This window comes from Cheilinus undulatus, linkage group 5 (genome assembly GCF_018320785.1).
Source record: "Cheilinus undulatus linkage group 5, ASM1832078v1, whole genome shotgun sequence".
In the NCBI taxonomy this organism is placed as follows: domain Eukaryota; kingdom Metazoa; phylum Chordata; class Actinopteri; order Labriformes; family Labridae; genus Cheilinus; species Cheilinus undulatus.
This window is the reverse complement of record NC_054869.1, coordinates 26,953,576-26,977,983: the sequence shown is the minus strand read 5'-3', so window position 1 is coordinate 26,977,983 and position 24,408 is coordinate 26,953,576. Positions and strand designations below refer to the sequence as shown.

Sequence of the window (24,408 nt, the reverse complement as noted above, 5' to 3'; positions counted from 1 at the left end):
TCAAGAGGGAATTTGTAGAAGCTTCATCTTACAGTTATTTTCATTATTGATCAAGTGTTTGACCTTTAAATGTCAGAATGGTATTACAAAAACATGCAACAGCCTCCCAGAGCTAAAGTTAACTCCTGCAGATATCTTCTTCATCTGACTAGAAGTTTAGAATCCATAAATCTGGGTGAATTGTTTTGCTGTTTTATTAACTATTTTTCTTTAATTTTCACTAAAAGACAAAAATTGAAGCTAAAAAAGGAAAAATGTCTAATAGGATGAAGACAGGTGGAATTAAACTGTTCGAGACAAGAAAGGAAAAAGAGACATCGTGCCAAGTGTCAAGCAGGCATGTGAACTTAATCAAGGGTGTAGTAAGAAAAGACAAGTGTGAGACAGTGAGAGCGAGAGAGGTTGACAGGAGGTGTCCCTCTCCTTCAGTCCAGCCCCCAAATTTGACGTCACAGCTTAAGAGACAAAACACGCCACTCTCAGCTGAGCTCCTCACTCGCACACTCTCCGACGCACGCTCCAGACACTCCACAGCAACACTTACCCTAAGCCCGGTGCGTGTAGGCGTCCAGTCATTTCCACAGCAAAATACTGCACTCCAGCAACAAGACAGCCACTTGTTATCTCACTGCTCAGGACTAAAGCATGTAAGTGATGCCTTATTCTGTGTGAAACTGCCGACGGGAGCACGCTGGGAGAGAAAAGGAGCACTCCGACTCCCAGACCCAAACAACGTTCCAGAAAGCAGCAGATGTGACAGAAGAGGAGAGGCGGAGAGAAAGAAACAAAATCTCCCCCTACCCCTCCTTCCTTCATCTGGGAGAACAATACCCTAGCCTGCAGTTGGAGAGGGTCAGCTTTTGTCCCTCTCCCCACGCTCCCGCTGAAGAGCGTGGGGGCAGACAGACGCGCTGACACATTGACCTGCTGCTGTGAGAGGAAAGGAGAGAAGAGGAGGGTCGAACACTTGCTGCGCTCTGCAGCGTTTGATTCAGTACTTGGACAGCTCCTGAGCAGCAACCAGCCTGACTGTGTGAAAGACTCCTTTACTGGTCTGGTTAAGAGACCTAGAGCTCCAGATGCAGCCCCCTTGTTCTCTACAACTTGGCCCCTGTGTTCCCCCTCCATCCTTGGGATCACAGGTTGGCACGGCCGGCATCCAGCAGCTGGAGGAGAAGCTGCTGTTTGAGAAGTTTTGGAAGGGGACCTTTAAAGCTGTGGCCACCCCGAGACCAGAGAGCGTCATCGTGGCCAGCATCACCGCCCGGAGGAGGGTGACTGAGTGAGTTCTCTGGTCTCTTTATACAGAGCTAAACATACCTCTACTGTTTGTTCTCCTTTAAGATCTGGTTACTATCCTGCTGCTTTATGGAATTTTTAAAGTTAGTAGGGTCTGTATTTTTTGGGTAAATTTTTTGTCAAGATTAATCACATTAATCGTAATTAACACTGATTTAAAAATCGTGCACTCATTTTTTAAAAATCATGATTAATCACGTTGTACTTTCCCTTTAAGTCCTCAAGCTACCTATAAAGCGGGTCTGTATCCATGCTGTAAGTCAATTACTCTTAGTTTAAGACAGTAGAATAATCAGAAAATGACACATGAAGAGTTTTAAATGCAAAATACTGTAATATTTGAATGCAAACATGATCATTTAAATCTTTAATGGGTAATCGACTTTCTGTTTATAGTAAGAACTTAGTACTTTGACCAAAGTGTGCTGAAAGGGCAATAAAGCATGCCATTAATCACAATGCAAAAATGTAGTGCACTAATTGTGGACCTGAATTAATTGCAATTAATCTTCACATCCCAATTTCTTTCACAAGAAGAATAATTGATCATACCTCCTACGACTGGTGTCTTCTTGTCTTTTTAAAAAACGGTGGTTCAACAGCTTTAAACTGATGTTCAGTTAGAAACACTCTTCATTTATTTAACCATTTTATTGCAACAGGGATAACCAGTTTTACTTGGTGGAGAAGGCTCTGCTCAAAACATGCTCGCCAGGTTATTCAAGCAGCAAGCTTTAACTTTCCAGGGAGCGCATGATGACAGAACCCTCATACAGATAGATATGCTCATGGCAATGCTTATTGAATATGATAAAATAAGTTCAAAGAAATTAATCCATACTAGCATGGATCTGAATTAAGAGTGCAGCAAGCTTTATGCTATGAAGGAGGTGGCTGGGGTGGAGGAGGTTAAGCTTGCCGGCACAGCAGCGTGGTGCATACGCATTAACGCAAGCAGGGATACGTGAGAAGCGCGTCATATTTACACACACCACTGTACTGGTTTGCATAATTTGCTTGGAGGTGATAATTGGGATCAGCTGGCTGTCAGCTGATCATGACTGGGTGTATGACTACCATGTCTTGCGTGAACTAATGCGAGGCTTAATTTATGTAACATACTCCAGACATGTAATGATCCTTCAGAGACAGTCGAGTAGATTTTAAAACGATGCTCGTTTATCATCCTTTAGTCTAGTAGTCCCACCACCACCAGCTTACAAGAAATTGTGCCCTGAATTCCTCCAAATATTAAACCACCTAAATGTATTTAATGAAAAAAGGTTACAGTTTGAACCGTAAAAGAGACATGACAAAAAAGAACATCATTACAGATAGACAAGTATGCATACATTTTAGTCACTCCATTTACCCTGTAGATGGCATGGACATTTGGCAATTTCTCAAGAAATTTCCTAATTATCTTGGGAAAATCAGCTTTGTTATCCAGGAAAGCTAAAAAATGTATGAATGTGCTGTATGACCACTCAGCGCTTTTATACAGCATGAACATTGTGCCACATATTTTTTTTCCCCATGCGCTTTTGGGTCCCGACCCCACCAATTGAGAACCCCTGCTCCAGTCCCTTCGTTCTTAACTGGTGAGTTGGGACCCAAAAGTGTTCTGTGAAGCCATTTTCAGTGGGTTGCAGCTGTGTGCCAAGAAAAATAATGTGGCAAAAGTCTGTATGCTTTTATTTTGAGGGGCATTTTTCCATCTCTTTGATCTTTTGATCCATCTTGCCTGCTTTGCATTATGAACAAATAGTTATGACTGAAACATGTAAGATACTAAGTGTTGTGATTTTTTGTTAAGGAGGTGGTCAAGGGCCATGACACAAGACCAGCAGATAACTCAGCTGTAGTATTTAAAATGACCATTTTTAGTCCACTTTTAGCTCACTTGTGACTGGGAATCTTTTGGTCTAAGTCTCGAGGCCGTCGTCTTCGCTGATTTATCCCTAAACACAAATGTGTGTGATCTCTCTACGCAGTCAGAGACATGCGTCTCAGTCAAGCACAGCTGGCCTGAGGAGTGTGACATGCAGTTAATTGTCCCCTGTTAAGGTCATGTGGCAGTATCGTCATGCCTCTAATGTCAGTCTTGTCCCCTCATTCTCCTGTGACAAGGCTTTGTGCCCGAGTCTGCTGAAAGAGCAACATGTCACGTCTGTTCCTTCACTCTGACCAAAGGTTAGCTGTAGCCTGTTCAGAATAAGAAAGGAGTATGAAAGTAAAAATCTGTTTGCTTTTATCTCGTTTTCATCCCATTTCACTGCTGTATGCGTGATCAACATTCATCTGCTGGATTTGACAATTTTACCTCTTATTTTGCATACACAGCTCTTCCTGCTGTGCCTATTTGTCAAACATTACGCAACAGCAGTGATGACACTGCTCTGCCTTTCAGAAAGGCTACAGTTAATAAAACACAACATCTTAGAAATGTTTAAACAGTTTAAAAATCTCCACAAGCAAGCTTAAAGAAATACACCAGTGCCTGTGTACTTGAATATCAAATGCTGTGGCTTGCATGGGTGACCTTTGAGTGGTTCTGACACCCACTATCAACTTTCTCTTATGTGAAATTAGCTATGTTAATGAGGATTAGAATGGCCCATTTCATCCTACATCAGCACAGGCAGCGGAAAGACACACTGAACCAGATAATGTGTCTTTAATGGCTTCTATTACAGCGGGACCATAATGCTGCACATGGTCTGGTTATTAAGGATTTTATTAGCTTGTAGAATATGAAAAAAAAAACACTCTTTAGTGCAGGAATATGACCAAATATGACTTTTTTCACGCCTTGGCTAAGCAATCTAACCACACAGCCTTAATTTTTGTGTCAATCATGCAAAGCCCAATTCAGACCATTCAGATCTATTCCTGGTAAATTAGAAACAAAACAAATGAACCCATAATAAAGATAATGGTGGCTGGCTGCAATGAACTGAGCAGCCCTTTTTGAAATAGCCCCAGACTTTGGATCCAGGCCCAGCTGTCTCTTCAGCTTCACTTTCTCTGAGAAGGAATCTCTCCTCAGTGACTTTGGCCCTCCACGAGCTCCATCTAGGGTGACAGTGACGATGATGGCATCGTGGTAGGGGCAGGCGGGAGCGAACGTCCCCCGAGAGCAGACATAATGCTGCTAATTCGCCCGAGTCTGTTTGCAAGAGAAGACGGCATCTTCTCCGGCACCCACTGTTCCTCTCGCTCATCCTGCATCTGTGTTTATTTTCAGCGGGGTGAAATGCAGAGGGACTTTCGGGTGATACAGATTGTAAATAATGAGCGAAACACAACAAACAAACACAACACCCAGAGAATATGGATGCAGGAGGATGTGACTTGTGCGTGTACCCCCTCCTCCCCTCTTTCTGTGCTGCACTGTTGATTTTGCCCGTGCCAGAGAGGGACTTGGGAATGCTTAGACCATCAGAATGCATGGCCTCGGGCGTGCTCCTTTTTTCTCTTTCTCTCCAAGAGGAAACATCATTATTCACTGTGGATGACTGAGGGGTGATGAACAATTGCAATGAAAGTGAGGGGGCATTATGTACGACAAGCAGAGAGGGAGAGAAGAGAGGAGGCTGAGGGGGAGCCACAGGGAGATGTTTCATGCTCAATCAGCAAGGGTCTTTCTTCTGTTTGCAGTGTTCTCTCTTCTTGCTCTGTCTCTCTCTTAACTCCTGAAATAAAAATGCTGGAGGGGCCCCAGAGCCACGGAGGAGTAATTAGAGTTTGTTGTTCTCCCTCTGTCCTCCCTTCTCTGTCCTCCGTGCCTCACAGAGCAGGGGAGAAGTGCACTGGCGCTATTCATTGGGGTGGGGCTCTGCGCGAAACCATTATGACCCTGCAAGCTGTTTTGTCACATGGGGGGGCTCCTCATTAAATATGCAGCCTGGCTAACTTTGGCAGGAGTAGTGTGTGTGTGCGCTTGGTGCATTCATGTGCATCTGTACTGGAACTGTTTTCCAGAATTTGCAAGGGTTTGAAACGAGGGTCTAAGCCTCTGTGTGTGTGTGGCTGCCGTGTTAGTGGGGTCTTGTCCAACACTGTGGCAGATGGCAGGCTCAAGAGAATGGAGCGCAGAGGAGGGGGGAAGTGTGTGTGGTAGGGGGTTTCAGGCCTCTTACCTCAGCAGATGCTGGTTTAACGAGGATGAGAGGGAAAGGGTTTGGAGGGGCTTGTATGCTGACAGCCCCAGTGGGAATATACATCGAGGTGGACGAATATAAAGGAATACTTCAGAATACATTGGAATGAACTCAAACCACAGCCTGGAAAATAGTCATGTTCCTAGGTGTGTAGTTTCCCAGTTGATTAAACACAAAACATAATTACATTTAGTCGACTAGTCTAGAGTCAAATAAATACTTCTATACAGCAGCTTCACACTGCAATGATACAAAAACATCACACCGTAATGGTGCAAAGTTGGTTTGCATAATGTGTCTATCATTAGCAGTGCAAGCGACACCAGCCTTCATGTTATATATCAATATAACCTGACACAGCATCTGGACAATTTTATCCCCATTTTCTAGATCAAGTTAGTGCTTAACCGTACTGTTCCTGTGAGCTGCTCTCAGTGCTGAATCAGTTGGCAGTAGTCAATAAGAGCAACTGGTGGATACCAGCGGTGGGCAGCTGCATTACAGTATAGACAGAGTGTTTTACTGGTATTGTGGGCCTAAACTGATAAAAAAAAAAAGATTAATAATTAGTTCAACCAACCTGTTATTCTGGGGCCAACTACAAGAGGATTCAAATTTAATCATTTAGACAGCTAATGTAGTGGATCCCTCCTAAAACATGAGCATAAAGTCACAAAAACAAACCTCTGAAATCAGTTCATTGTGAGAAAAGTTTCAATAGTAATACATTTTTATGTCGCTGGTGTAAGGCCAAAACCTTGTCTCCAAAATCATCACTTTTCAGGGAATGAAGAAAATGCTGTGTTTTTCAGTTGATTAAACACTAAATGGTCATAGTCAGCATGTTTTTGACACCTTGTATTGCTTTAAAATTCGTTAAACCCCACTGACAGATGTAAAGGGTAACCAATACTACTGATTTATGAAAGAAAATTAAAATCATGAAAATGGAGCTATAGGGTTTTGGCCCGATGCAGCGATATAAAGCACTATTTCATACTGAAAAAATATAACACCTAAATCAACAGTGTAAAAGATGAAATACTAAAATATATTTAAAGTTAGATATACATTTAAATGAAATTGTAAAACAATAAGGAAAATAAAAGACATTGAATATGGGATGGCTGGTTGATTATGGCAAAAACAATAATTACAACAATTGTTAACTTTGCATTACATATGTTTATTAAACTTAACACAGTTAAACTCTTTGAAAAAGAAGTCATAAATGAGAAAAAAACATAAATATGCAAAATATGATTTGCAATAAAAATTAATGAACCAAATGAATAACTCAAATGACCAAAATATCACAAAAAACACAGAAACATTTACCACATGCCAAAGACTTAATAGATATTTCTTTCTGGAAGTAAAACACTGCAACAGGTTAAAAATCAGTTCCTTTTTTTTTTTTTTTTTTTTTTTACTTTTTTTTTCAACAATGTACAGTGTATTAGAGTAACTAAATAGGGCTTTATAATTGAAACATGGGACATAAATAACGCCTTTTAAATGAAATTAAAAAGCCTGAATTAAAGCAAGGATGGACTTCTTCCACCAGAGGCTGGCCAGTTGCAGCTTAAAACTTTATGCTAAAGGTGCCACTGGAGAAAATAAAGTTAATGATGAAAAGAATATTTTCTGTAATGATGTGCAAAACAGATTGTAAAATTTAGTGATTAAGACATCCAGAGAGCAGTAGGAGGGTTTGAGGGTTTGACAGACTAATGGTTCAAATGAGTGAACAGAAGATCTAGCTCAGGAGAGAGACAATGGGGAGGAACATGTCACCCAATTTCTGATTTTATCGATAAAATGATTTAAGGCCTCTTCACATTTTACTTGTCTACATTTGCAGCTTTTTAAAACCCAAGACGTAAGGGATTTCATAGACATTTGGCTATGTATGAAAACAGTACAGTGTGAATTTAACAATCTACATCTGTTTTATAATAATTTACTGACTGAGTGAATGACAGAAAAATAAACCTGGGAATAAATCTACAGTAACAGTCTGGCAGAATGAGGTGACTACTGTATCCAGCCACTGTTGTCAGTTTAGTTTCTTGTAAATGTATGACTTAATGTCGTAAATTAATGACTTTGAAAACTTGATTTTTTTAAGTTTAAAATATCAAAATCAAAAGATTTTCAACTCAAAAATATTAAGGTTTCTTCTCATAACCTACAGCTTTTAAAAGTCAGAAATTCGAAGTTTAGTTTCTTGTAAATTAATGACTTTTTAACAAAAAAAAAAAAACAAAACAAAAAAAAACAAACATTTTTTCTCAAAGACTAAAAAGATCCTCTTAATTTTTGGCCCTAAAACATTGCTGTACATTAGGTTTTATGATCATGATTTTTCAAAGGATATGCACATTTTATTTTGATTTCCAAGTAGACAAGGCCCTGCACCCCTCCTGAGATCTCGGACCCCAGAATGAGCTGAAATCATCATCAAACTGCTTGTTGAAACATGGATTAATTCAGAAAATGTGCTTCCTCTTTTAAAAGTCAAACGATTCTTCCGATGAAAAGCCTGCGATTGCTAATAAAAAATAATGTTAAAGTTTGATTTAACAGGCGACTATAACCAGCAGCAAACTCAGAAATTCGCCCTAAAAACTGAAAGTAATATCTGTAGCTAAAATGAATCAGGTTGGTTACTTATGTATTTTGGCAGCTATGGAACCATGATTTGTTCTCATCTCAACAAAAATGTTGAATTTGCACTTTGATATTGTATTATATAGTCACTAATTATTGAGGATTAATCAGTCAATAATGTTGGCTATAATTATGATGATTATTGTAATATGCAATATTCCAAAGCTAGGATTTTTCATAAATACAATCATAAATTAAAAAACATTTTCCATTATTAAGAATTAAAAATAGGAGTAAATTCCTAACTATGTGGAAGAAACATTAACAAAACACCTTTATGTAATTTAATCAGGTGACTAACGTTTAGTTGTGCACTAGGTCTTCCTCGGGATTAAACAATAACCAGTTAAATACCTTTCTCTTCAGCGCTTGAACCCTGATTGGCTGGTTGGAGTGGGCAGTCAGCATGTACTGAAGCTTGTTTATTGCAGCAGGTGATTTGTCTTTACAAAATGTAATCTGGGTATATTGTGTATGTTTTGTTGTAAACATTTTCATACATTTGTGACTATATTAGAGGGCTAGATATAAGTGCTGTCACAGTAGTGGTTCACTGAATGCTGACTTCCCAACCAATCAAGGTTCAAGCTCTGTAACGAGAAGGGTATTGACATTTTCCAATGACAATGTGTAGGATTGTTAATCCTATGCACCTGATTAAACTGCATAAAAGTGTCGCCTTTGTTTCTTCTTTGGGTTTGCTTGTGAGAAAGTATCCATTGAAACATTCTTTGTATGTTACTGGTCCTTTCTGAGAGCACGGACCTCCACCTGAAATGATTACACTCAACATTAAAGTATCGCCTGTAATAATTTTCTTGATCGACCATTAATGGACAAATTAGTTCAGCTCCATGTATTTTCTGCTATTTCAAATGTTATAGTCCATCATTTCACAGAAAAAAATACACACAAACATTTAAAATGTTAGCAAGTATGTAAGTTCAAAAGTTAACCTTGAAGCTGCCTTTCTTACTTGAATTGCACATTGTTGTTGCTTAGTCTTGATTTCTCTTTCAGATATCTTTGACGTATTGATTGTCAGACAGCTTGTATTTATATTAAACTTCATCCTGTTGTTGCCTTGATGTAAAAAACATAAACTGTCTTTAGAGAATGTGTTGGTGTTTTTGTTTGCACCCCCTGTGCTGTAGTAGTGGAAACAGTTTGAATTTCTACAGCAGCCTTTCTGTAAATCATCCACAAATACACACAAATGCAGACTTCAAATGATCTGAGTGTGGGAATAAATGAATACAGGATATAGAGTCTCAAAGACATCAAGAGCAGCAGTCAGAGCTCCCCCTGGGACGAAGCATCACTCTCCTTTTCACGCGCTGAGAATGACAAACATGATTTAGTGACGGACGAGGGGTTTGTCTGCTGTTATATATATCTCTGTCTCTGCTTCTGCTCTCTTCACCGCCCAGTATCTTTCCCCCCAACTTGTCTCCCTCTCCTCACATCAGTATCTCTCCCCTTCCTCCTCTCAGTATCTTTTCAGTGTGCGTTAACTCGCCCTCTCTGTGTCTGTGTCATATTACTCAGAGAGCGCAGGATGCAGCCGCTGAGGCGTGCTGACAAGAGAGAAGGAGATGATGCCGACTCCCCAGGCAGGAATCAGACTTATCACAGGAACAGATTCACATTTGATATTGATTCCTACATAGCCAATCCGTTTGATTCAAACCAGCGCCACTGAGTCAACACCTGATGCACCATCCACTGTGTTCTCCAGCAGGATGTCTTTTATATGTGATGGAAATTGGAGCCATAACAGAGGGCATATTTCTGAAGTGGATTTGTATTAAGCATTGATTTCTGCAAATCTAATCCATTTTAATCAAATCTGAGTGTCATGAGTAAAACCTCATAACACTGTCACAGCATGATGCGTGTTATGAGGAATAATCAAAACCGTGATGAAGAGGCTTATTATAGAAATGTTTGTTTATTTTACAGCTGTCAAAATGAGCTGCTTTGAAAGAAAATATGAAAACAACACCACATACAGTGCTTAACAAATTTATCAGACCACCCTAACCCTAACCAAAGTAAGGTTTATGCCACAGCTGCCCTAAATTAACAGCATTGGTAATTACCAAAATCATTTTTTATGTTTCTGCAATGGGTAATACACCAATATGTAGAAGCTCTTTAACCCAAATGATATTTTTAATGCTAAAATATAATTATTATTGTTATCCATGCATTTTCAAATTTACTGATTTACAAAAAAAAAACTGAAAAAATAATAAAGCACATTATTATTTCTTGATTAATATGTCAAATTATAGTTATTTACTTGCATTCCTGAACAGAAAAATGAGTTTTAGTAGTTTAATGTTATGCTTGATTAATTTCTGACTTCTCAGAGAAGCCCAGTGAGCCGGCTCACATTTGGGTGAATTCAGTTTGAAATCCCTCATTCCTGTTCAGAATGGTAAAACGTGGAGAGCTCATTGAAAATGAAAGAGTCCGCATTAAAGCACTTCATGATGCTGGATGGTCTCTAAGACAAATATGACAGGTGGTCTAATAAATTTGTTAAGCACTGTATTTTTACATGAATATCTAAAAAGTTTATTCCTAAGCAAACAAATTGTAAAAACTTGTCCCCAATAAAGATGCATTTTAAGGGGGAGTTTGTTGAGTGTTTGTCTTGGTTTTGTCTGTTATGTAGTTGCAAAAATTCAGGAGTTATTTTCTAATGCATGCCTGGCCAGATTGGATGACCTTGTTATTCAAGATTACATTTGTGAGCAGAGGATGCAAAGGGATTTTATTAAACAGCTTAGTGTTGTTGGAAAAAGGAGAGTGTGATGCAGAGGGCTAAGACTGCTTGTTTGTTGTTGGGGTGAGGACCTCTTATGAAAATGCTTCAGTAACAAAAGGAAAGAAATGTTTGTAGCTAAAGGCAAGAATTTTTTTAGTTTTTACCATCGGGACTGAAAGACTTTTGTAATTTTTGAGATGTTTAGAATACCCCTGGTTCCCTTGCCTACGCTAAAGCTGCAGTGAAAATTGAAGTAAGTTCAAAAAGGTCTCCAAACTTCACTAAAGGAAATAAAAAATTCATCTTCACTTATAAAGGCTGTATAACAGGCGCTGGTTTGGCTCAGTCAGTGGAGACTGTAGCCCATTTCTGGTCCCTGCGCATGTCCTCCCCACTCTCTCATCCCTTGTTTTGTATCTCTCTTTAGCTTACCTATTACATAAAGACAAAAAGACCAAAAATAATCTTAAAAAATGGCTATATGTCAAAAATGAAGCTCTAGAAAACTACCTCTGCACTTCTATAGTCTATGTATTGTGCTTTGAGGATTCATATTGTAAATAGTTTTCTGCATAAACCTTTTAAACATGACTTTAAAATATTTTCTGATATGTTACATAGGTATATAAGACAATGTCTATTTCAGGGGTCACCCGGAGAAAACAAATGATTTAAACTGTCTTCCTGTGTGACAGTTTCCAATACCTGCATCCAAGTCCACAATAAGCAGTTAAAGTAAGTTTCAAAGCTTTTTTGTGTTGAGGGGCCCAACTTCATACTTCATGTTGCCATTTAGTTGACATAACATGCTTATAGCTTAAAATGTTCATTTGGCAGAAAACATTTCTAATAAAAATATTTCAGTTGTCTCAACTTAAATCTTTATGATCACTCAGTATACATTAGGGATGCACGTGTTTAGCCGGCGAACGACTGAATTTGTACATCAAACTAGCTGCCGCAAGATTTACATATGGGTTAAACTAATTACCTATCAGTTTTTTTTAAAAGAGGGGCCTAAAATCCTGCCAAATGCTCTTTTAAAACTGTAAATGAAGCCTCCCACCACATTAGCTGCTGTAGCTTCAACGAATGGCTGCTGCCTTGCTGTTAGAGCTTTCCTCTGCACTTCACCAGACATAAACATGAGTACCGGTTAGCATGTTGTAAGAACAGCATGGCATGACAGTTTTGAACTAGAAAAATGGAAATCAATGGTATGTAAGCTTTCAAGGGTTATACTCACCTATAACTACTCAACCAATGTGAAAAGAAGCACATTATTCTGCAAAGAGGAACAAAAGCTGGCGGAGCTAGCTGCTAATGTTAGCTACACTTTTCACAGTATATCAGGCTCACATCATACCTGCTGACACAGCAACCCTGTGATGAATTTGACTGTTTCCAAGCATTTTATCCTCTTTCAGATAAACAAAATTTAAGTGGGCATTTTTTAGTCTGGAAATACACGCCTAGAAACATCCTTGGCATATATCTTACATAGTTTAAGAAACTTAATATGTGTTGTATCAACTAGCTCAGTTATCAAGAGTGCATCCAATACTTCATAATTTGTTCACTCAACATTAACCGTGATGGATTTTTTAAAGTGTGGTTGGTAAATGGTGTGAAGATGGTTTGTAAAACGTTAGCAGTGCTAGCATAGCCAGCCTTTGATCCTCTTTGCAGGGCAATGCCCACATTCCTTCGCTGTCTGTCATCAGTAATACGTGGTTGAATGCAAGGCTAACCTGACACAGCCTACAAACAACTGTATTCCCATTTTCTAGACTCAAATAGAGATAAACTATGCTGTTTCTATGAGATGCTATCGGTGCTATCACTTCACTGTTGTTTACATTTGGATTGTTATTGCAGCATGGTAGTAGCCATTATTCAAGGCAACAGTGGCATGTGTAAGAATGTATGAAAGATTGACTGGGAATGTAGGCCTGAAATGATTTTAAAAAATCATAATAATTTTAACTAAAAAGCAAGTTTAGCAAGCTAATAGTGTGGCTTCCTAGTGGCAGCTGCACTTGTGGTGATGATGTTGTATGTTTTAGCATTATATACATATTTTATTATGTCTTTGTTGAATAATAATGCCAAGTGATCATATTTTTTATTAAACTGTGTAACTTCTTTTAAAAAAACTATGAAAAATGCTAATCATGCACTTATATAAAAATATAAATCCTGGTATAATGGGAAAATTACAAAATTATCATCAAAACACTGAGATGCTTCAGTATATTCATAAGCAAATCATTTTGTATTAAATACCATATACTACAGGTAATGCTAGATCAGGTGAATGGAACAAAATGATCTAGTGTGTTGGTGTATTTAATTGCTGAGAATTTAAGTTTTCATTTGTAACAGGACAAATGTGTCATTTTCTTCTTTGATCACTTGCAGAGTCTGGCTTTAATGAAGCAGCAGCAAATACTTAATCACAAAGGATTAATATTTCAAAGAAAATCAATCCATCTTTATTCATCAGCTTAACTCTCAAGACAGGCTTTCATAAATACTACTGAGCTGGTTTTCAGACGAAATGAAGTGATGCTGCCATGTAGTCTGCAGTGAAGGAAACCTGAAGACAAGCAGTCACTTTTCTCTGACTGTTACAATTAGTAACACTGTAGCTGTCCATATCTCACTGTACCTGCTGGGAACCACTGTACCAAGTCTAATCTCATTTAAAAAGTGGTGCGGCTGAGGCCAGTCAGTTTGAAATTATGTTCTCTCTCTTTTGTCCAAATCTAAAAGAAATTAGCATGATCTAGTTTGGGATTTAGAGAGAGAATTTGTTCAGTTTTTCGGCAAAACAATGACAGACGACATCAAAGGTTACAAAGAGAGATGTTCTCTGGGCTAGACACGGGAGCACTGTAGTTATCAGCAAGGGGGTGACAGTTTTATTGATAAATGCCATGACTCGATTTTTACTTCAAAATGTGACATTTCTGGCCTTTCAAAATGACTTTGGCATTTCCAAATTATATGTTGCAAAAGTACAACGTGGCACTGTGAGAGGTAAGTTTAGCTTTGAAATAATCATCATAAACTTGTTAAATAAAACTTTCTAAAATTCCATTGTCAATAATCTAGTAGGATGAGCCCACGGACCACTGAAGAACTCCCTTAGATTTGTTGTATTAGTGTTAGTGCCCACATTCACAGGGGAAGCAAATCTAAAGAGTTGGTCTGATAGTGATATAATTTCTACTAACCAGGATTTCCAGGTCCACTTAAGTGTGGAACCCACTTTTTTTTTTCATACTTGCTCTTCCAGTCACTTTAGTTTCTGGTGACAACCTGTGTTTTCTGTTTTTGAAACTCTTATGAATAAATAAACCAAACACAACAAGTAAGGAAATTTCTTCTTTGTTCTAACAAGGCTTCTTGGCAATAAATCTTAAACCATTGGAAATCCTGTTTATTTCTCTTTTAAATTGTGACAGATTTGTAAGGAACATGCTTTTGTGGGATGAGCAGCAGAGCTAAGTATGTGGGTTGCGCCCATGAAAACACTGGACTATACCATTTGGACATTTTTGAGGGTGGAGCAGGGCCCCCCAATATTTTATTTCACTTTATTTAATACAGATTTCAGTCTGTTAACCAATTCTTTTAGTTGCTTTTGATTGAATAATGGCACTACTAACTAAGAAAAAATAAATAAAAACACACTTTTCATTGCAGGATTCCCAAGGGCCCCTCCCAACTGTTGGCCCAAGTAATCAGTACCCTTTCCCCCCATGCTACGCCCATGATTAGATCATAGGGTCAAAGTATGGGGAAATGCAGAGAATGCTATGCTGATTGCTGCACCGATAGAGTAACATGTTTTTGGTGGAGGCAGTGTGATGGTGTTGAACTCTATCCTCTAAGATGAAAACGCTCGCTCCCACAGAGCGGGGTTTATCAGAGACCAACTCCAGGATTTGGGAGTGGAGAGGATGGAATAGCCTGCCAGCAGTCCTGACCTCAACCCCATTGAACACCTGTGGGATCAGCTTGGGCATGCTGTTCATGCTGTAGGGACCAACACAACCACTTTGGCTGACGTGTGACAAATGCTGGTTGAAGAATGGGATGCCATCCCACAGCAGTGTGTGACCAGGCTGGTGACCAGCATGAGGAGGAGGGGCCAGGCTGTTGTAGCTGTGTATGATTCTTTTGCACACTTCCGAGGCTCCTGTTTGTTAAATGAATAATGTTAAATTGACAATACATCTTTTTTCAGACCTTATTCGTCCAATCCACCAAAAAACACCAAACAAGAGCCGATGGCAAAATAGTTTTGGCATTGGCAGAGAAAATTTGGCAAGATATTTATGTGCGCAACCCATATACTCAGCTCTGCTGCTCATCCCACAAATGATGTTCCTTACAAATGTGGCACCATTAAAAATGGAAATAAACAGGCTTTCCAAAGATTTATTGCCAAGAAACATTGTTATAACAAAGAAAAGTTTAGTTTTCACACCTGAATTCTTAATGCACAAAGGAAATCACTGCCTGTAGCCGGATGTACCTCCAAAGACAAACAAAAAAAGATCTTTTGTGGTTAACAGCTGAACCTACATGATAACCCGCAAACAGAAATGTTTAATATGGCAGGATGTACAGTAACAATGGCTCTGCAAGCAAACAGCATGTCTCTGAATTTAGCCTGAAAGAGTCTTTGATTAAACCAATCTCTTTCTTTGTCTGTCCTCGTACACACTCTGGAAAGATGTAAGTTTGTGTGCCAGCTATGGGATGTTAATCAGCGGATGAGTCCTTTTTGTTCACACATACAGATGATTATTACTGGAGATTTATTGTGTGGCTTTGCATTGAAGATTGTGGCTAAATGGAACCAAAACATGGAATCAAAAAAACCTGAGTACTGTCTTTGTTTTTCTTTGGTTACTGCTTTATCTGTGTCATGCTTGCATCATGAAAATAATTTAAAGTAGTGGTTGTAAACTTCAAAAAACTCGAAGAATAAAAGTAACAGCTGCAGTGAAAGCATGACACAGTCAGCTTTGAAAAATTAAAGTCTTTAGAAATGGTTTGAATCCATCATAAAGACATGGGCAACCTTTAGTTTTTTCAGCAAGATATTTGGAAGAATTGAGTTGTAAATGTTGCAGTGAAACAAATACAGTCGAATCAAACAGAAATAGCAACAATTTGTCACAGGAAAGGACATCTTATACTGATTTTTCAAAGATCTGGAGTCCTATTGGTTCATTTTGACCATTCAAGCATTTACATGAGTCTTTATAAGCTTACAAGCTTTTGTCTTATTTATGTGTTGGCAGCATGCTTACTCTCACTGTAAGCTGGATTTTAACTTTTATAACTTTTATTATCTAATATAATAAACATAGTGAAACCAAACATTAAGGAAGCAGTAACTCCACTTCCTGTCGTCGTCGGGGATCTTTGATGCTCCACAGGAGCCAATACTACTCAACACTGATTGTGAGTGTCTATACATGGAGGTAAATATATTTACCTCCATGTATAGACACCCATATGTGCCCATGTATACATAGGCACATATGGGCGTACAGTATGGAGACTGACACACATTGCACCAGAGGGGGGTTCAACATGATAAATCCTCAAGAGCTGAACAGCCACAGCAGCGTTTTTGAAGATGAAAGTAAAGAGCCAGGAGTTAACCCTTTCCTCAAAACCCTGAGCTCAAAGCTGCTGTGAAATTCCCCCTAACAGATCTCAGCCTGTGGTCCACCTCTGTGTGGAGAGAAATGTCCTTCCTCCAGCAGTGTCTGTGAAGTCCTGGCCTGCATTTCTGCTGCTCCCCAACCTTCCCCCAATCTGGAAATCTAAAAAAGAAAAGTAAAGGTCAAGTGTCCAGACAGTGAGGCTGGTATCTGGTCATTTTGTTATATGAACATTATCAGAAACCAAATTCAACCCCAATTAAAAAAGAAGTTTAGGCACTGTGTAAAATGTGAGTAAGAACAGATTGCAATGATTGTCAAATCTCATAAACCTATATTTGTTCACACATAACCAACATATCAGATGTTGAAACTAAGACATTCTAACATGTCATGAAAATTTGAGCTCATTTTTAATTTGATGGCAGCAACACATTTCAAAAAAGTAGGGACAGGTCAATGGAAGGCTGGAAAAGTAAGAGGTACTTGTGAAAAACAGCTGAGGGAGCATTTAGCAACTGATTTGGTTAATTATACCCAGGTGAGGGCTACACAGCTGTGCAGGGGTTAGCACTGTTAGCACTGGATGGGCTCAGAAACACTTCCAGAAATCAGTCTGTTGACACAATTCACAGTACTATCCACAAATTGCTGTCGTCTGACCAAAACCTCATAACTCCAAAATCACCGCATTTCGGGGAATTTTTAAAAAAGCTGTATTTTTTTTATTCATTTAACACTGAATGGTCATAGTGAGAGTCTATTTTACACTTTATATTGCTTTAAAATTGGCTAAAACCCACTGAAAGATGTAAAGGTTGACCAATATCATTGATTTATGAAAAATAATTAAAATCATGAAAATGGAGATACAATATTTTGACCTGATGTTAGCAAAATGCAAGTTAAAGATGTTTGCTCCCAACTCAATGAAATTGTAGTTTGGTAAAACCAGACTCACACAACTATCTATGGCTTATACCTTATGTTGTATTTTTTTTTTTTGTTTTTTGTTTTTTTTTTTGCACTATCTATTGGGGGACAAAACATTGCAATGATATTGATACAGCTGTTTATCATATGATTATTATCAGATTGCTGCTGAAAGATATCTCCACACAGTAGGCTCATAATAATATTTATGTGTTAGTTATTAAAAATTGCACTTTAAACAGATCTTCCTGGCAGTTTTGCTCCATGCTTCTCTACTTCATGACTACAACATTAATGAGGGCAACATGTACTGTTTTTCTTTTTTTTATTTATTTATTTGTTGGGGTTGCAGGATCGAATTCTGATCCTGGCTCTGTTTTGTGCATGTCCTCCCTTACTCTCTCTCCCCATATTTCCTGTTTCTCTTCAACTGTCCTATTGAATAAAGGCAGAAGCCACCTCCCGAGCATGATAACAGCATCGCAGCAGTATAAAAATAAAGTAATTATAATCGCTCCAGATCAGGCACAGGCAGTCTAAATATACAGATACATTTCTGTCTCTCACCCAGTGTGTTATTAAAAAAGACTGTACCCCTGTTTTGAGATCATAATGTGTTTTGCATCTCTGACACCTGATCAAAAGTGTAAATTAAGAGGAAGGAAAGGTTGAACAGCTCTCTCTGAGATGTTAAAGAAAGACAAATGCCCAGAGTTAAAGTGCTTCCAGATGTTACTGATGTGGTTGTGTAAGCCATTTTTCTAACTGTGAGCCCTGACAGTCACACAGAAATACACCAAACAAAAAAAGGTTTTATTTAATCTGTGTACAAAGAGGTAGATGTTCAATCAGCATCAGTTAAATGTAAGGCGAGAACATTTTCTGTCATGCTGCGAGGATAAATTTTCTGCTCCAGTGGAAGAGAAGGGGGAACTGATTCTGTTTGAGCTTCAGTTTTTACGCCTGAATTAGTTCTGTTTCATAATCAAAACAAGAAAACAAAAACATAAGCACTGTTTGAAAATGAGCTGTCTCATTGGTTGGGATTTGAACAGTTAGCATGTTGAAATCTATAGCCTGAGTTAGTGCATTTTGGATCTGTTCTGCACCTGGTTACACTTACTTTATTTCACAATCCAAAGCTCTGAAATTCAAAAACATTGTGGCATTCAACTCCATTAATACAGTAAATTGTACTGCTTGTTCACTGTATGTGTGTTTGTTCAAATGTGTGTGTGTGTGCTTGTCATTTAGTCAGTTTCCAAGTGCAGACTCAGCAAGAAAAAAATAAATAAATAACAGATGGAGAAACAAAGACACAAAAATCTCTGAAATGTAATGAGACCAGTTCCTCCTGTGAAAAGTGGAATATTTTCTCTGTAGTTCGGATGAAATAGGGTCCGTGTTTTTTTTTCCACGGAAACTGTCAAGAATGGCTAATTTTAGAGTCCCAGACTATATTTGAAAGGGTTGGGGGGGGTGTCTTATCTCCATGAACTTTGACCTTGTGTGTTGTGGCTCTATGACTTTATTTTGGAGATGTGATTAACACATACAGACAGATGTTGCCTCAAATACTTCAGTGGACTTCCAGCTCTGTTTTGTTTTTTGAGGCCACGGCTTGGCTAAACCTTGTTCAAGGGTTTTTAGAGAGGCTCAGTTTTTAATGGGAAGGAAAAAGAAAGATTAAAAATGACCAAAAAACCCCACATTTTTTTTCTTTAGTTTGTCAAATTTTGTGAAATAAAAAAATGTGTTATGATACAATGCCTATCAGGATACAGACGCCACCATACGATACGTATTGCAATAAACATTAATTTGGAATAACATGTCCGACACAGAATTAACTAGAGCAGCTCTTCTTTATTGTATGATTGCAGGAAAGGCAGTTGTAAGGATTTTACATTTAAAACACTTAAATTCAAGTCATCAGAGATCCAAGTTAATTGAAAGATTCTATTTAGTTAGCTATTAATAAATGAAAATAAACTAATATTCAACTTTTTAAACTTAAAATGGCCCTCTCTTCATCTCTCTTGGTATTGTTTTTCATACCTTTCATTTCACATTTTCATTCACTTTAATATAAGTATATAAAAACAAAGATTTTAATATAGAATGAGGGGAATAGAAGAAGAAAAAAGAGATGATATAAATGACAGAAATAGGAACAAAAAGGAGATAAAAAGAAGACAAAAATTAGACATACTGGGGTATTCTTTGACTGACATGCTGAGATTGTCCACTTTAGGACACTGATTCAGCTGAGGTTATTACATTTTACTCAATATTAAACTCCAGCGCATGAATAGAAATCCTTTCTTGAGTCTTGGCCAAAGGGAATTGAATTATATGAAGCCTCATAATGTAGAACATTGAATAAACTCATAATAGGCAGCGAGAGTAAGAACGTGAAAACCTCCTCGGCCCTCCTCTTGCTCTACATGAAATGGACGTCAGTAAATCTTTTAGACAGTCAGAGATGACCTATTCCTCTGAGCGATTCATTACTGATGAGTGCCGTGGCTGAGAGAGAGGGTCGGCTCGCTCATTATGACATATTAGATCCTCACAAAGCAGGGATGTCTCGGCACATGAAAAAGAAATGAGCCAACTTTTAAATTTAAGTGGTGATCATTTGGCCTGCAGTGAAGAGGAGCCACACACCGCAGGAGAAACAAATTCAGTGAGATGACCATTTGGAAGAAAATAACTACATGTTAGTTTCTGAGTTTATTTCAGAGATGTATATGTCTATTAAGTGAGTTATTTTCAGCTAGAAAAATTCTAATGCAGCAAGCCTAAAAGCAACCTTTAAATAGTAGTTTCAGAGTTGATTTAAGTACAACAGTTACTTGCCCTCAGCACTTTGTGATGTTGGCAGCAGGCTCTTTTGAGAAGTTTGTTCAGCTTTACAGCACTAGTTCACACACCAGCTTTCAGCTAAAAAGATGCCAGTTCGCCTTGTGGGACCTCTTTGATACAATGGCTGAGGCAAAGAGACGGAAGAGAATGGTGACGGTGACTAAAAGTAACAATCTTTATTTTTGCTGTAGACTAAAAACATTTTAGTTTGGCATCAAAAGATGAATATGAGATCAGAGATCAACTTTTCAGCTTTTTTTTCCAGTCCTATTACATTGATTATTCAAACAGTAAATAGCGCTGAATGTCCATACTCAGTTTCAGTTTTGGGTTTTGCCTTTGGAGACTGCATTTTTAGCTGAGAGGTGTAACCAAGATGAAAACCAGAGAGCTGTCTATGAGTGAAAAACAAGCAACTGTGAAGCTGAGAGAGGATGGTAGATCCATAAGAGCCATTTCACAAACATTGGCCAAAGCCAGTACAACCATTTGGAATGTCCTAAAGAAGACAGAAACCACTGGTGTATTTAGTAACAGATATTGAATGGGACCAAAGAAAACAGCAGCAGTTGATGACAGAAACATTGTGAGAGCTGTAAAGAAAGGCCCTAAAACAACTGTTAGTGAAATCACCAACAACCTTCAGATGACAGCAGTGAAGGTATCACCATCTACTGTTTACAGAAGACATCATGAAGAAAAAAACAGAGGCTACACCAGAAGATCAAGACACTCATTAGCAGTGTTGGGGGTAACGCGTTACAAAGTAATCTGTTAGAGTACTCAGATTTCTTTTTTGTTGTGTACTCGTTACGTGTTAGTTTTACAATTCAAGTAATCCCGTTATTAGTTATATTTCATAAAGGTAATCCGTTACTGAAAGAAAAATCCCAAATTTCATCTCTCGTCCGTGGCTTGAAGCATATGCTCTGTTTGTCCTTCTCTCTTCCCGTAGTCACGTTGGCACGTAGCACCATGCCAGCAGAAGGCAAACATTCTGTGCCATTACACGTGCATCGCTAGCTTGTTGAGCCAGCGAGATGACAGAGAGGACAGCAAGCCACTGTGGAATTATCCCTAACTTTGGATAAAAGGGACAAGAACAGCATCTTGGTGAAACGTAAGTTTAAAAGCTCCGCTTGCTTTCATTCAATCAGCTGTGCAGCCGTTCCAATTGAGCGCTATTATTACGTACAGTATTCGAGTGAGTCTGCCTCTGCTCAGCTTGTTGTCAGATTGTGAGCATGTTAAAGAGCTTGGGCGGGGTCTAAGCAAACAATGGAGGAGCTCATAATGTTGGTGTATCCTGAATATCCTGAGCTCTATAACATGGCTCTACTGTCCTACAAAGACAACCAGAAGAAAAACTGTGGAACCAACCACTGACACGTATTTTCTAAGGGGAATTATTTTGACGACGGGACCATATTGTTCCCTCCATTTTATAGTACATTATACATGTTAGTATACAGAGATTGTGAGGTACTTTATGTGTTTTTGGGGAGGGGGGGTTTGCTGTGAAGTTCACCGAAACACCTCTATGTCATTGCTGCCTCGTACCTAGGCGGCAGCAGCCACATTAAAAAATGCTCCTCATTTTGGGGGACTCCTCCAGCAGGGAGGCGGTTTTCAGGATAGTTACCGCGTGGTGGGCTTTAGTGGTGTTCTCAGGCTGCACAAATACAGATTATGGGCTGTAAATAAGGCTGTACATTGGCATTAGAGTCTGCACATTCAAATGCAGACGTGCGATCATTATCTGTCATTTTTACAACCACCGAGTGGAACAAGTGGTTAAAGGGTTTTAAAATTTAGAAACGCATGAGTACTCTAACGTGTTAGTTTTAGAAGTAGGTAACACAGTAACATAACAAGTTACTTTTTCTGTATATAATCTGGTACTCTAATGAGTTAGTGTCAAAAGTAACACTACCCAACAGTGCTCATTAGCAACAAGAACAGGAAGACCAGGCTGGAATTTGCCAAAAGGCACAGAGATCACTCTCAAACCTTCTGAACAAAGTTTTAGACAGATATTTACAGCCAATATAGACTGATGTTTACAGCAAATATAGACTGATAGTTACAGGCAATATAGACAGATATTTACAGGCAATATATTTACAGCCAGTATAGACTGATATTTACAGCTTATACTGACTAATGTTAACAGCTGATATAGACTGATATTTACAGGCAACATACTATCTAAGTTGATGTAGACTTACATTCACAGTAGATTTATCTCTTGTATATATAGACAGCCTACTGATACGGGTAATTAATTTTTAAGTTAGTATTTGCTGATATTTACTACAAATATATTTACTGATATGCTGATAAAATTGTACATCCCTACCTCAAATTTAGAGATTTTTAAGAATTCAGTGGCAGTCAAAGTGGTATTTTATGACATAGCCTTAGTGATGTAACCTATTTTCTTGTGCATCACAGTCTTAAAGCTTTAATGTGACATTATGTCTGCATTCTTTTTTTTTTAAATATATATTGAAGAAAGAGGCCATCAAGCATCAGAAATCAGCTTATAGGGTTTGTATGTTTTTGTTTTTATGCTAACAGTGATATACATATGATGCTAATTGGGTGTAATGTCTAATGTCTATCACTAAATTGAAAATCTAAAGATGTTTTCTGAGGTTAAAAAACACAAGTTTTATATTTAATCTACAAGATAACGGCAGTTGAGTTGGCTTCTGATACATCACCTTTTGCTTGCTGAATCACTCAAACACAGACTTGACCAAACAGATTGACTGGTAGTAAGTCCATAAAATTCTGATTATTTCTTTAACCTAAAAATATCTAGCAAAACTTTGCTCATGTTCTGCAAGTTTCCAGAGCAGCTAAGTAAGCAATTTTGGTATCATCCATCATGCCAGTACTTTTATTACCCAGTATGAACTATTATATAAACCATCTAACATATTCCTACAACATATAACATGAACATACATTCCTGTGTAATGGACTCCTACCTCCATAAGGGCCCCATCATAAATGATATGGGACAGGTTTTGAATGTACGGCTGCTGAGAAAGTCATAATCATAATAAGATCAGTGATGCTTTAGGGGAAAAGACGGATAGTTATTGCCACATCCAACTGGAATGTGCCATGAGGAAGCACAATCACTCATAATGACAGCATGCTGAAATCCTTCTCAATCTAAAAATGCACTGAGGCAAAGGCCTCATTAAATATGCATACACACCCCAGAGATGGCATATTGGAAAATCTAAAAGAAAAATCCTTCATAATAGGCTCAAGACTTCTCCCCCTGGCTGCAAATTTAACTCCTGAGTCAAAAAACTCCCAGGAGCATCCCATTTACTGTAGCTCCACACACACATAGAGGACATTCAGACGATTGGTTTCACCCTCAGTTTTGTCTACAGTGACTGTCAGAAATGTTGGCCTCATTTTGTTTTTTCTTTCCATGCTACTTCTTTTGTAACTGGACCCCTGAAGCGGTCACAGTATTCATTATTAAAATGCAAACTTATCAAAGTCAAGTCCTCATCACTTAAATTAAATCATTTCAAGGCTGAGTGGCTCCCACGTCTTGGCCTCCTTCTTCATTTTTCATTTTCGCTTCTTGCCCATCCTCATTTCAGGAAGATGCTCTGCCATTCACATGGAATTGCCACCATTTGCATAACTGATGCGGGGCTAAGGGTGCAAACCGCGGCACTGTTGATGTCACATATGCAAACAGAGATGGAAGCTGAGGAATTAATTGGCTCACTGCTTTACTTCCTCCTCGCTCTCACCTCTGCTGTCACTGTTTGATATGAAATGTCATGCAATGACAAGCAACTCCAAAACTGTGACATCTTCAAGGTGAAAGAAAGATTATTTGCATGTCGTTCTCTGTTGAAACATTGTGCCAAAGTTGCATCAGAGAACAGTTGCTTTTTGTCTTTACTTTCTTTTCCCTCTTTAATCAATGAGAGGGAATATTTCAAACCTCACAGAAAGTCTGCAT

General features: G+C 38.4%; 1 protein-coding gene across 1 annotated transcript in view; it reads left to right on the top strand.

Annotated features, from left to right (window-relative positions):
* Nucleotides 1–655: 655 nt before the first annotated feature.
* Nucleotides 656–24,408, top strand: part of srrm4 (serine/arginine repetitive matrix 4) — a 99,913-nt gene continuing 76,160 nt past the window's right edge. The window contains exon 1 of the mRNA XM_041788354.1: nucleotides 656–1,282. Coding sequence (XP_041644288.1) covers nucleotides 1,080–1,282 — 203 coding nt within the window. The 5' untranslated portion in view covers nucleotides 656–1,079. The remainder of the gene's footprint in view (nucleotides 1,283–24,408) is intronic.